This window comes from Hyaena hyaena, unplaced genomic scaffold (genome assembly GCF_003009895.1).
Source record: "Hyaena hyaena isolate Hyena2069 unplaced genomic scaffold, ASM300989v1 scaffold_199, whole genome shotgun sequence".
In the NCBI taxonomy this organism is placed as follows: domain Eukaryota; kingdom Metazoa; phylum Chordata; class Mammalia; order Carnivora; family Hyaenidae; genus Hyaena; species Hyaena hyaena.
Window position 1 is genome coordinate 2,543,050 of NW_024080831.1, and position 12,058 is coordinate 2,555,107.

At 42.4% G+C, this 12,058-nt stretch overlaps 1 protein-coding gene and 1 non-coding gene across 2 annotated transcripts; both read right to left on the bottom strand.

Moving 5' to 3' along the window:
* Positions 1-627: 627 nt before the first annotated feature.
* Positions 628-6,110, bottom strand: LOC120238124 (5-hydroxytryptamine receptor 3C-like). Its single transcript, XM_039241719.1, has 9 exons — positions 6,044-6,110; positions 4,154-4,320; positions 3,732-3,776; positions 3,165-3,274; positions 2,726-2,895; positions 2,383-2,543; positions 1,374-1,578; positions 980-1,195; positions 628-857 (listed from the first exon to the last, which is right to left on the bottom strand). Exons 1-9 carry the CDS (start codon positions 6,108-6,110, stop codon positions 628-630), a joined length of 1,371 nt encoding a protein of 456 aa, XP_039097650.1.
* TRNAE-UUC lies at positions 5,029-5,113 on the bottom strand. The gene has a single exon. It is a non-coding gene; the product is annotated as a tRNA-Glu (tRNA).
* Positions 6,111-12,058: the final 5,948 nt, after the last annotated feature.

Sequence of the window (12,058 nt, forward strand, 5' to 3'; positions counted from 1 at the left end):
CTAGATGCTTAAGGATGAATGAGTCATATGTCAGGCTGTGACAAAATGTTTCACTCTTTAAGTAAGAGATGCCTGATTCTTGCACATGAGTAGTTTCTAAAGCTTAAATCTGGGAAAATTAGATTTAGGAGATTAATCTCTATTTTCTTAAAATTCCTTGTAATGGGTTTTGAGCCCTTCTCTCCCCTCTCCTCGCTTTCACAAGTTGCATAATAGTCTTATAAAATCCTTTTTACTTTGTTAATGAGTAGTTTCTCCAAGAAGACTCTCAAACCAAGATTTTTGGTACTGTAATATAAGGTAGGGAAGAGCCCATGCTTTCTGCAAAGGGGTTTATTGGGGATGATTGAAATCAAGAAAGTATTCCAGGAACTTGAATCCCGAGAAGCCAGGCAAGCATCACTTATGGGAGGGCTGACGGGAGCTGATGGAGTGCAGGAGCAAGGACCTAGCCCTGGGAAGGCATAGGCAATCATCCAGGTCTGGTCTGAAACTGCACAGAAGGACTGAACAGAAAGTGACGTGGTTTCCAGGGCTGTGAGGCTGGGATTTGGACACATACAGGAGCTCGGATGGATTCCAAAGGCAAGAGAATTTCTAGACTGGAGCTTGCATGTGGGCATTTGTCTAGGTGTTCCAGAGGACGATGACTGTGATGATGGAGGTGGCCATGAAGAGCAAGTAGAGGCGGAAGAGCAGGGTGTCCATCATGTGGCTAAATTGCACCCATAGATCAACCAAGTATTGCTTCTGAGCCTTGTAATCCTGTTGGGTCCTTGTTGACCCAGGGAACCCATTTAACTCTGCCTCTCTGGGACCTGGCACCTTCCCTACCAACTCCACGGGCTCCTTCATACCTACAGAGATAGAGATACAGCCATGAAGTTTTCCTGGGGAGTGAGGGGGACGGGGAAGGAGGCAGGGGCAGAGGAGTGGAGGTGTGGGAAGAGAATGTGTGGGCAGTGCTGACTCCCCTTACCAGATAGATGAGTGGGGGTGAGGCCCAGGCCCTTGTTTCCCTTCTGGGGTGTAGTGGGGCAGCATTTTGTTGGACTGGTGCAGTAGAGGAGGAGAGAATGGAGCCACTGAGGCATAGGTGGGGGCTGCGTGGTGGCCAGATGCAACAGGTGGGTGATGAAGATGGTCTCTAGTAGGCTGACCACCATCAGGGATAGACACAGGGCAAAGTAGACACCTGGAGGGGAGATGGGTCAATGTGAGGGCCAGAGGTACCTCCTAGGACTTTCTGTTTCCTCTTTTCCCCCAGGGTCCTTTTCCAGGATCCATTTTCACTCTGACCAGATTCCACTGGTCTGTCTCCCTACTCCACACCCACTTTGCTTTCATTCTCTTGATAGAGGGAGGGACCATACTGATGAGGGGGGTGCCCGTTGCAGGGAGTAAGTCATTCATCATGAGCAGGAAGACGTTGTAGCCCAACAGAAGTGTCATCTTGAATGGGGCACGATTCTCACTTTCTATCGGCAAGTAGAAGCTGAGGGCATCAATGGCAACCAGAAAGCCACTGGGCACCAGAAGGTTTATAACATAAAGTTTGGGCCTGCGCCTGATGGCCACCTGGAGGACGGAGAGAGGGGAGCAAGTGAGGAGTAGTCTGGGAGGATGCTGAGCCAGTTAAAAGCAGGAGTTGATATATGTCCCAGACCAAGCTATCTAGGAAGGAAATGTTACCTCAATTCCCTTTCCCTGTCCTGTCTTTCAACAAAGTCATCTTAATCACCACTGTCTGACTTTCTAGAGTTTGATTCTGCCATGCTGCTTACCACTGAAATGTATCTCATTCCTTCTTGACCCAAGGTGTCATCTTTCTCCACTTCTGCTTTTAGCCCTACTAGTATGTTCTTAGCAGGACTGTGGGACCAGATTCATAGATATCATGTGCATTTTAGCCCTGTATTTCTGCTTGCTTTCTCATCAAGGTCTAATCGCTAGTGACTTTGCTGGTGGCCGTTCAAGACCAGTGGAGGGAAGGCAAGACAGTGGCAGATAATTTTGAAGTCACCAAGATTTGAAAGCATAATATCCCTAAGACAATGTTTCATAACTTTTTCACCGTATGTTTTTAAAAATAAACTTAAAAATTCTTGCCTCTAAAGAGTTGTGATAGCTATGGGAGATGGGAAGCTCACTCTCACTATGAGTCACTGCCATAGGAGCATTGTTTTTTCCCCAGGGAGGATTTATTCAATCAATATTTCCTAGTACCAGGTACTGTCCTAGGTAGTGGAAATTTATCAGTGAGAAAAGTGATAAAAATATCCACCCTCATGGAGCTTAATTTCTGGTGGGAGAGCTTACATTCTGGTGGGGGACATAGTTATGCATCTTAGAGAAGATCACAACCATGGCCCCTGAGCTCACATAGAAAATGATTTGGTCATACTGGTTGGTGCCCACAGACATCTTCATCATTCTCTGGTGGATACCCAGAAGTACCCACTCCCCCTTGCTCCGAATGAGGTCCTGTGATGTATTCGAAATCTCTTGCACTTTCTTCTCCATGCCCAAGAGCATGTTCTCCACTGCAAAAGAGACCCAGACAACTCAGCCTCCCAAATGTTCCCAAATCCCATACCCAGACTGTTGCATTCCTTACCACACCCCTTTCAGTGAAATGCCCTCACTGTTTCCATCTTCCTGGCCTCTTCTTTCTCAAAACACTTTCTCTGCCTCTCAGTTGGCTACTATAAAGAACCTCACCTACCTGTGTAGATGAATGAGCTGAAGGTGAGTGTGCAGTTCTGTTCATCAAAGGGGAAATAGAAGATGTCCAGGTTACAGATGCTGACCACCCGCATTGGCTTATCATATTTGATGAGACCTTCACTGTTGACATAAGCCATGAGACCTGTAGCTGTCTGATCCATATCCATGCTGTATGTGAGAAGGGTGGGAAGGTGGGTACTGTGGGTTCCCTGTCAGTCTTGGCCTTCTTTCTCTCTCAGGTCACACCATTCCTGTGCTCCAACACTGCTCATCTGACTTCCCCATTCCACCTATGGCCATGTTCTGAGGGTTTTATAAACTCAATTCAGACACTACTCCTTCTACACTGAGTCTTTGTGTGCCCCCTATTGGTTGTATCATTCCATTCCTTGGAGATAGCATTTCATTCCTGCTGTTTTCTCAATGCTGATACTCACAACTCCTCGATGAAGATATCTGGAAGCCAAAGATTCTCAGCTGCTATGCTGATCTTCCTGATGCCCCCACATTCCTCTGGGTTCCATGTGATGAATGGATTGTACCAGATCTATAGGAAAACATGATGTGAGACAAATAGGGTGGGAACTTGTTTTAGTCACATTCTGTCTCCTGCACTTTATATTTCTTTTTTTCTCTCATTTCTTCATTCTCCTACCCCTTCTCTGGTAACAGGTATCACGATGCACTAGCAAAGTCTTTCTTCTACTTCTCCCTTGTCGCTTTCAAGGGAGACATTGGCCTCAGCTTTGGAGTTCCTGGGATGGAGCCACTTAAGTATCATCTTCCATGACCTTGATTTATGCTACCTTCTCCCTGTGCCCCATCTCTGCACTCCAAAACTGGCAGAATAAATAGGAAATTTTGTGTTTTCATTGTTGGTCTGGCTCTGTTTGAATTTGTCTAATTTGTGGGTATTCTAAGCTTTATCCGTTATAAACTGCAAAGTTGAACCCAGCAGTGGGAAAAGGGAGGTACCATTGTAAAGGGGAAAAAATCTATCATACCAGGTTTAGCCACAGGAACGATGTCATCAGTTGAAGCTGTGCATCCTTAAGAAACAATTTTCATCTGAGATAATTGCCTCCATGAAGTCAAGTCCAATGCCACCACCCACCTCTTTCTCATTTCCATGGCTCTTCTGCATCACAATTATGGTTTTTAATCATAAACCACTGAAATTTTTAGGTGAAATACTCCAGGGTACGTGGAAAACATAGGTTAGAAAAACAGTATGAAGTGTCAGTGGGGTCATGTTTCTTATGGAGTAGTCCAAAAAGGGACAGATTTTACCTGCTGTGATGTCACTGAAGCATTCCCTGTCATATCTTCCCACCCCATGGAATGAAATTTTCATTTTACAAAATTCAGGCGAGGAATCCATTGTTCACCACTGCTCAGCACATTGCAGTGTTGAGCCAGAACTCACCACTTCCACGATGGCAGACAGGGTGAAGGAGATGTTGACACGAGTAGGGATGCTGTAGTTGACGACTGGACGGAAGGCCTTTCTGTCAAACACTGCTTGGAAGGCAACAGGATCCACCCCATGCCTGTCAAAGCCTGAGCAATTGATGGTGAATGTGTCTCCTCTTCCTGAAGAGAGCAGAGACCCTGTGAGAAGAGTGTCAGGGCTGGGTGCTAGGTAGCATTTCTGCACAAAGAGAAAACAGGGAGCATGGGAGAAGTGTGTGAGCTTCTCCTTCTTGGGCCAGGGAATGTGGGCTGGGTTGGTAAGCAAATGATGGAAGTTGATGAGGTGAGCTGAGTCAGGGCTCCATCCTCAATTCTTTTGTTTCTGTTCCCATGCAAAACTTGTCCAAACATGTAGGCAAACTCAGCCCTGACCACCACTTTTCAGTGTCCTGCTGAATCTCACCACAAACTTCTCCACCTTCATTCAGTGTCCTTCCATTGCTCATCTGTGTCCTTGAGCCATCTGGGTGATGTCAGTGACAATATTTGCAATCACAGTTCTCCTCACTATATTAATGCAGCATAGATAATCATAAATTAATGATGAGGGCAATAATCAGGTAGGTAGTGGGAGGTATGTGAAGCCCTAAGGAAGGAAGTCAGTTTTTCAAGTTAATAAGGATTTACTGTATCTCTACTATGTGCTATGATTGTTCTCATCTAAAACAATGGTTATATCACTACTGAGTCTACCTTAAAGAGAGTTCCTTTTTTTTTTTTTTTTTTTTTTCTAGGAGAGAGAGAGACAGCGTGAGCAGGGGAGGGTCAGAGAGAGGAAGATACAGACTCTGAAATTGGCTCCAGGCTCTGAGCTGGCAGTCAGCACAGAGCCCGAGGCGGGGCTCGAACCCACGAACCATGAGATCATGACCTAAGCGAAAGTCAGACGCTCAACCGACTAAGCCACCCAGGCGCCCCAAGAAAGTTCCTTAATACCCATCTTATACCTAACCCTTTTGTAGTCATACTTTGTAATGCAGAAATAGAGAAATATGTGGTAACATCTTCTGGTAGAGTCTATTCATACTATCTCTGATATTGTACTAACCCTTATCATTCATTTTTTTTTAGTTTATTTATTTATTTGGGGGGGGGAGAGAGGAAGAGAGAGAACCAGAAAGGGGAGGGGCAGAGAGAGAGGGGAACAGAGGATCCGAAGCAAGATGTGCACTGACAGCAGAAAGCCCAATGTAGGGCTCAAACTCATGAACTATGAGATCATGACCTGAGCTGAAGTCAGATGCTTAATGGACGGAGCCACCCAGGTGCCCCCTCCTCATTCACTTTCAATAATGCATGAGGAAAATAATCTACACTGAAAATTTTTACTGAAAATGTTTCCCCTTTTCATGACAGAACTTCTCATCACCTTCTTCCTTTTAGAATTTTCTCTATTCCATTTAATTTGATTAAAGAGAGCTGAGAAAGAATTTTCTTTTCTTTCTTTCTTTTTTTTTTTTAACATTAGTTGATATTCAGAAACCATGCAGTTAGATTATATGCCTGGAAAAAGAAAGACATGAGGAAAAAGAAGAGGCCCAATAGAAACACAGGACAATTTGTATAAAAAAAAAAACAAAAAAAACCCCAATAAACTATTTGTAAAAAAAAAAAATGTGGAAACTAATTTGACAATAAACTATTTGTAAAAAAAAAAAAAAAAAAGAAACACAGGACAGAAGGATCTTACAAAGAGGTACAAAGCTGTCAGTGTCTTGAGTTTTCATTTTTACCAAAATGAACATCCAGACATTGACTGTCTAGGAATAATAAAAATTAGTTTGGTTGGTCTGTTTCTTAGAAGTTGTATGTTTGATTTGTTCTTGCTCTTGTCCCTTCTTACCTTGAAGCAACAGGTGGACAGTGAGACAAAGGTAGAATCCATGCTCATGGAGCCAACCTCTTTCCATCTTCTTCTCTTTGGCTCTTCTCTGAGATAATGTTGATCTCTGGGGACTTAGTGATGATGTGGACCTTAAAAGACCACAGGCCACACCTTGAACCCTAGCTTTGAATAATATATGTATCAGGTGGCATTAGCCACCTCTCTAACAAGCACTGCTGGTGACAAGAGAGTGTAACAGAGGACTACCCCACCCTGTGCCCTAACTGGGCCTGAATCTCATCTCCAAAAGTAATCTGGAAAATCAGTTTGGAGACGGGGAGGAAAAAATATTTGGTCACTGGAGCAGTGCTAATGGTCTGTTCATACTTTAGAATCACTAAAGTGGCATGCAATGCATCATCGACAAGGCACATAATAATTGCCATTGCTTTCAAGTGGCACACGCACTTATATTAACCTTGCTACCATCTTTCAGAAAAACTGCCTCCTTTTTATAATCAGCTTCAGAGTTGAGGTTTTAAACATGACTTCAGTACTGGCAAGTCTTAGCTTTTGATTTTTTGAGTGTGTCAAAAGCAACCCAGATCTCCTGGATGGAGGGAGTGATCAGTGAGGTAGAGGGGAGGGTGTAGAGGCAATGCTATTTTTAGTAGAAGTTGACTGATGAGAATATGAGAGGAAAGCTTGCAAATTCATGTTGTTTTGGCCCTGCTGGTATTTATAAGAAATTAGTTGTCAACATATTAAAAATTGGAAGATTTCATGCAAAACCTGTATTTCTGGCTTCACTTGAAAAATAAGATCAGGCAATACCGGGTTCATGTTTTTGCTTGGCAACAATCTGCCAAAGTTAATGGTTGTGTCATTTGGATGGAGCATTTTCTCTTGATCATCACAGTCTCTGTCACCAACTATTGATTATTCCTGACCTGCTCCCCTCATTTATGTTACCTGCTTGTCCTCTGTAGGTGTTTGAATTTGCCTCTGAGTGTTAAGATTTACTTTCTTGGGTAATTTTAAAAGAGCCTTGGGAAGTAATTTCAACATACCATGCCATGCCTAGGTGATCACAGATCTTGTCAGATTTAGCATGTACAAATATTGATTCATGGTGGAAATGAAGCATGATATGGTTAAATGGGCCAGAGTCATCAGGAAGGTTTAACCTCTTTTATTCTGGAATTATTTCATTAGAGAAGGCTCCAGAGAGGGTCATGAGTGGTTTAGAGGGCAAAGAGAACAATTGCTTCAGTGAAGAAGCTTTACAGACTGAGCTGGAATGATATAGTAACAAAGGCTTTCCTATCTCTAATATTGGGGTTTTATGTGGTTAGAGATAATGTTTGTGTGGTACCTTCCCCGTTCTAAGCAATTACTAAATTGGAGCAGAAATAACAGTAAAAGCGGCAATAATAGTAGCTGTTATTGTTACCCTGGCTCTTTTCAGATTGCTCAGGTTGTTTCAGCCTGGATGGAATCTTCTGGACTTAAAATGTCTGGGTTGACTAAAGCAACCTTGGCTGCTGTGGGCATCAGTCTTTTCTCTCAGCCTCACTCAGCTTTAGGTTACCATAAGGGTCATCCCTCACTCTTCAGAAACTCTCTTCATCATTTAAGAATCCCTTCTCCTTTAGGAAGTTTCTTTCTTTTTTATTTTTAAGGACCTTCCTTCCTTCCTTCCTTCCTTCCAGAGAGAGAGGGAGAAGGTGCAATGAGCAAGGGGCAGAGAGAATCCCACAAGTGGCAGAAAGAGAGAGAGGGAGAGAGAAAAGTGGGGACTCACCCAAAGCGAGGCTGGAGGTCACTCAAAGTGAGGCTCAAGGTTGCCTGATGTGGGACTTGAACTCATGACTGTGAGTTCATGACCTGAGTCAAAGTCAGATGCATAACAACTGAGCCACCCAGGCATTCCTCCCTTAAAGGTGACTTTAGATCAGTGTTTCTCAAAGCATTTTCTTGCAGAACACTAGTTCTACTGGATGTTAAAGTCTTTTTTAAAAAAATTATTTTTGTTATTTCAATTTCAGAGAGGCCTTAGGAATGATGAATTAAATAAGGCTAATCAGGTTTTATTATTATAGGATTTCTCAGAGTATTTAGCTAAAATGGTAAGGTGACTTGAATATCATATATATATAATTTCCCAGACTTAGCTGAGTTTGGGAATTTCTTTTTCTCAGAATATCTTGCAGGACTAGTACTTCATCTATTATTTTGGGGAAACACTGTTTTAGGTGAATAGACTAAATGTAGAAGAAAAAAACTTAAAAATTCTATAGCTAGGGTATAGAATGCAAACAACATATTTATAAATCAATTAAGAAATTAAAAAAATAAACTAGATAAGTACTCTTTAAATTTTTTAAAACTTTATTTATTTTTGAAAGAGAGAGAGCAAGCAAGCGGGAGAGGAACGGAGAGAGAGGGAGACACGGAATCTGAGTCAGGCTCCAGGTTCTGAGCTGTGAGCCCAGAGCCCAGCATGGGGCTCAAACTCAGGAATCATGAGTTCATGACCGGAGCCAAAGTTGGATGCTTAATGGACTAAGCCATACGGGTGCCTCAATAAGCATTTTTAAGGTAAGTATTCTAAAATTCTTTTAATGCTTATTTATTTTTGAAGGAGAAAGAGACAGAGCATGAGCAAAGGAGGGACAGGGAAAGAGGGAGACACAGAATCTGAAGCAGACTTCAGTCTTTGAGCTGTCAGCACAGAGACCCACGCAGGGCTTGAACTCACGAACTGTGAGATCATGACCTAAGCCGACTGAGCCACCCAGGCGCCCCTTAGGTAAGTATTCTAAAACCTGAAGTTTGTTTAGAACTGTAAGAACCTACAAGCAAATGGATAGATACAATATCAAGCTGTTTCAGATTCCATGAGCAATATAAACTTAAGGCTGACTTGAAAAGGAATCTCTTTTCTTTCTTTTCCTTTAGATCAATGACCTACCAGTTGTAGATCACAGGTCATCCACCTAGATCCAATTTTAGGATGAGAGTTTAAAAACTGTTGGCGGGCTCAGTAAGTGGAGCATGTAACTCTTGGTCTTTGGTTTGTGAGTTTGAGCTTCATGTTGGGCGTAGAGATTACTTAAAAAATAAAATAAAATCTTAAAAAATAAGTAAATAAAATTAAAAAAAAAACATGCTTTGGTATTGTTACTTCAGAAGGAGAGAGAGAGAAAATCTCGAGCAGGCTCCACGCTCAGGGCAAAGCCTGATGTGGGGCTTGACCTCACAACGCCAGGATCATGACCTGAGCCAAAATGAAGACTCGGTCGCTCAACCAACTGAGCAAGTCAGGCACCCTCAACAGTAACATTTTAGTAGCTAAAAAGCAATGCTGATTTTTCTCATTGGTGGTCTTATAATCAATCAAGTATATAATTTGTGTTTTAAGAGTACATACTTTTTCCTCATGGTATTCAATAAATGAGTTACTTTGAGTGAAAAATAAATACAGCCTTTATAGATTTCTAATTTTCCTAAACAAATATTCATGCCAAAAATGTTATCACAAACATAGACTGACGTGGTTTATCTCTTCTCATCAGAAGCCCATATTTATAAAAGCAAAAACACGTGAGATGTTTTGAGGAGTGACTGGGAGTGACACCTCCAGCCTGTGACAGCCTGTTTTAGAGAGAAGGCTCCATTTTGGCTGCACTCTTTATTGGTTTGGCTCCCCTGGCTTAGTGGGACCCTGTTGCCTCCCGTGTTGTGGTCTGACAGGTGCCCATTCGGTACTTCTCAATAATGTGGGAGAATCCCCCCTGCACATCTTACCAGGAGAGGCGTCAGACATACTGTATGATTTTATTCAGTTGAGTAAGTAACCATTAGTTGTCATTCTGGGAGGTTTAAAATCTCAATGCCTGTCTATGGGCTGTGATGCTTATTTTAGCTGAGCAGATTTAGATGGTGGAAGGAACAGCTTAAGTAAAAACATGGAAATCACGGTGTTGTGAGGACCTCAGATTTGAGTAGGAGAGGAACAGGAAATGAAGCTGTGGTATTATGTGGGGCCAGATCACAGAAGGCTTTGTATACTTAGCTGAAATTTGGTTTTATTCTATCACTCAGTGGTTCCCAAAGTTGAATAAGGTTCAGATCTCTTTTAAGAGAAACAAGGGGTGTCTGGATGACTCAGTTGGTTGAGCATCCGACTTCAGTTCATGTCATGATCTCATGGTCTGTGAGTTTGAACCCTGTGCCGGGTTCTGTGCTGACAGCTCAGAGCCTGGAGCCTGCTTCAGATTTTGTGTCTCTCTCTCTCCCTGCCCCTCCCCTGCTCCCGCTGTCTCTCTCTCTCTCAAAATAAATAAACACTAAAATTTTTTTCAATTCCACATATGAGTGAAATCATATGCCATTTGTCTTTCTCTGACTGACTCATGTCATTTAGCATTATACCCTCTAGATTCATCCATGTTGTTGTAAATGACAAGGTTTCATGCTTTTTTTATGGCTGGGCAATATTCCTTTATATATATATGTATATATATGTACATATATATATAAAGGGGCCCCACTCAGGCACCCCTATTTTTAGTTTTTTGAGGAAACTCCATACTGTTTTTCACAATGGCTGCACCAGTTTTGGAATTGTTGACATATTAAATCCTTTTCTCTTTTCTGAGTTGCCAAGGGGGCACCTGAATGGCTCAGTTGGTTGAGCCTCTGACTTCGGCTCAGGCCGTGATCTCACAGACGTGAGTTTGAGCCCCACATCAGGCTTGCTGCTATCAGTGTGGAGCCTGCTTCAGATCCTCTGACTGCCCCCTCCCGCCCCTCCTTGGCTCCCTTTCCCTCTCAAAAATAAACATTTAGGGGCGCCTGAGTGGCTCAGTCAGTTAGGTGTCCAACTTTGGCTCAGATCATGATCTCATGGTATGTGGGTTTGAGCCCCACACAGGGCTCTGTGCTGACAGCTGAGAGCCTGGAGCCTGCTTCAGATTCTGTGTCTCCCTCTCTCTCTGCCTCTCCCCTGCTCACACTGTCTCTCTCTCAAAAATAAGTAAACATTAATAAAATTTTTTAAGTTGCCAGAGACTCTTAAAGAGGTTTATTATTCTCTCACACTGTTGTTTCTGTGATGGCAAATAAAATATTCAATTTATTAGCTAACTTGAAAAAAAAAGTCTTATTTCTTGAAAATGACTTTCATTGTAAAATTGATCTGCAAAAGTGAAATTTTGTCTTCATAAGTGGCAGAAGAATTCAACTGTGAATGCCACAGCAGAGGTGGAGTGATCGTTACCATTTGGCATTAGGTCCTGGTAACCGATGAGCAATGGTACCACCATCCGTGCAGTTCTGCAACCAAAAACCTAGGTGGTACCCTTGACACCTCTCTTTCTCACGCCACTTTATCTAATCCATCACAAAGGTCTGCTGATTCTCCTTTCTTCTAGCTACTTCTTTCTCCAGTCTCCTAGCCACAGTGCAGTTTTCAAAATGCAAATTTGATTTCTCAACCCTTAACCCACCCACCATTTAAAACCTTGAAGTGGTTTCCATTTGCTCTTCCTCTAAGACTTGTAACATGGTCTGCAAGGCCTTTGGAGATGTTCCCTTCCTTCTCCTTCTACTTGGTCTCTGTTGTTCCCTCTGCTTGGAGTGCTCTCTGCTCTGCTCACCTCCACCATGTTCACCTTACTAACTTCTATTGTCCTTCAGGTGCAACTCATACCCTCTTTGTCTTGTACCTACCACAGTTATAATTTAAATTTGGACTCATGTTTATTTGGAATTCTAATCCCCATGAGGGCAGGAAACTTGCCTGTTTTAGCTCCATTATATCTCCATCAAATATTGAATGAATGAGTATTTTTAGTAGATTACACAAAGTAAATATTATTTTTAAAATATGTACAAGTGTGGATTTACATAGATATTCTACTCTAGCCTCTTTGCCCATGAGTTGGAGAGTATCACTCTCCAAAACATCTCACAATACAAATACATTTTAAGAAGGGGATGCTTTACAATCAATATCATGTAAATAAG

Bases quoted from the DNA above. Each gene is read 5' to 3' on its own strand.
- LOC120238124 (XM_039241719.1), bottom strand. From the start codon at position 6,110: ATGGAAAGAGGTTGGCTCCATGAGCATGGATTCTACCTTTGTCTCACT. The intron at 4,321-6,043 runs GTAAGAAGGGAC...TGCTCTCTTCAG, and splicing joins TGTCCACCTGTTGCTTCAAG to GAAGAGGAGACACATTCACC. The intron at 3,275-3,731 runs GTATGATAGATT...GTTTTCCTATAG, and splicing joins CGTTCCTGTGGCTAAACCTG to ATCTGGTACAATCCATTCAT.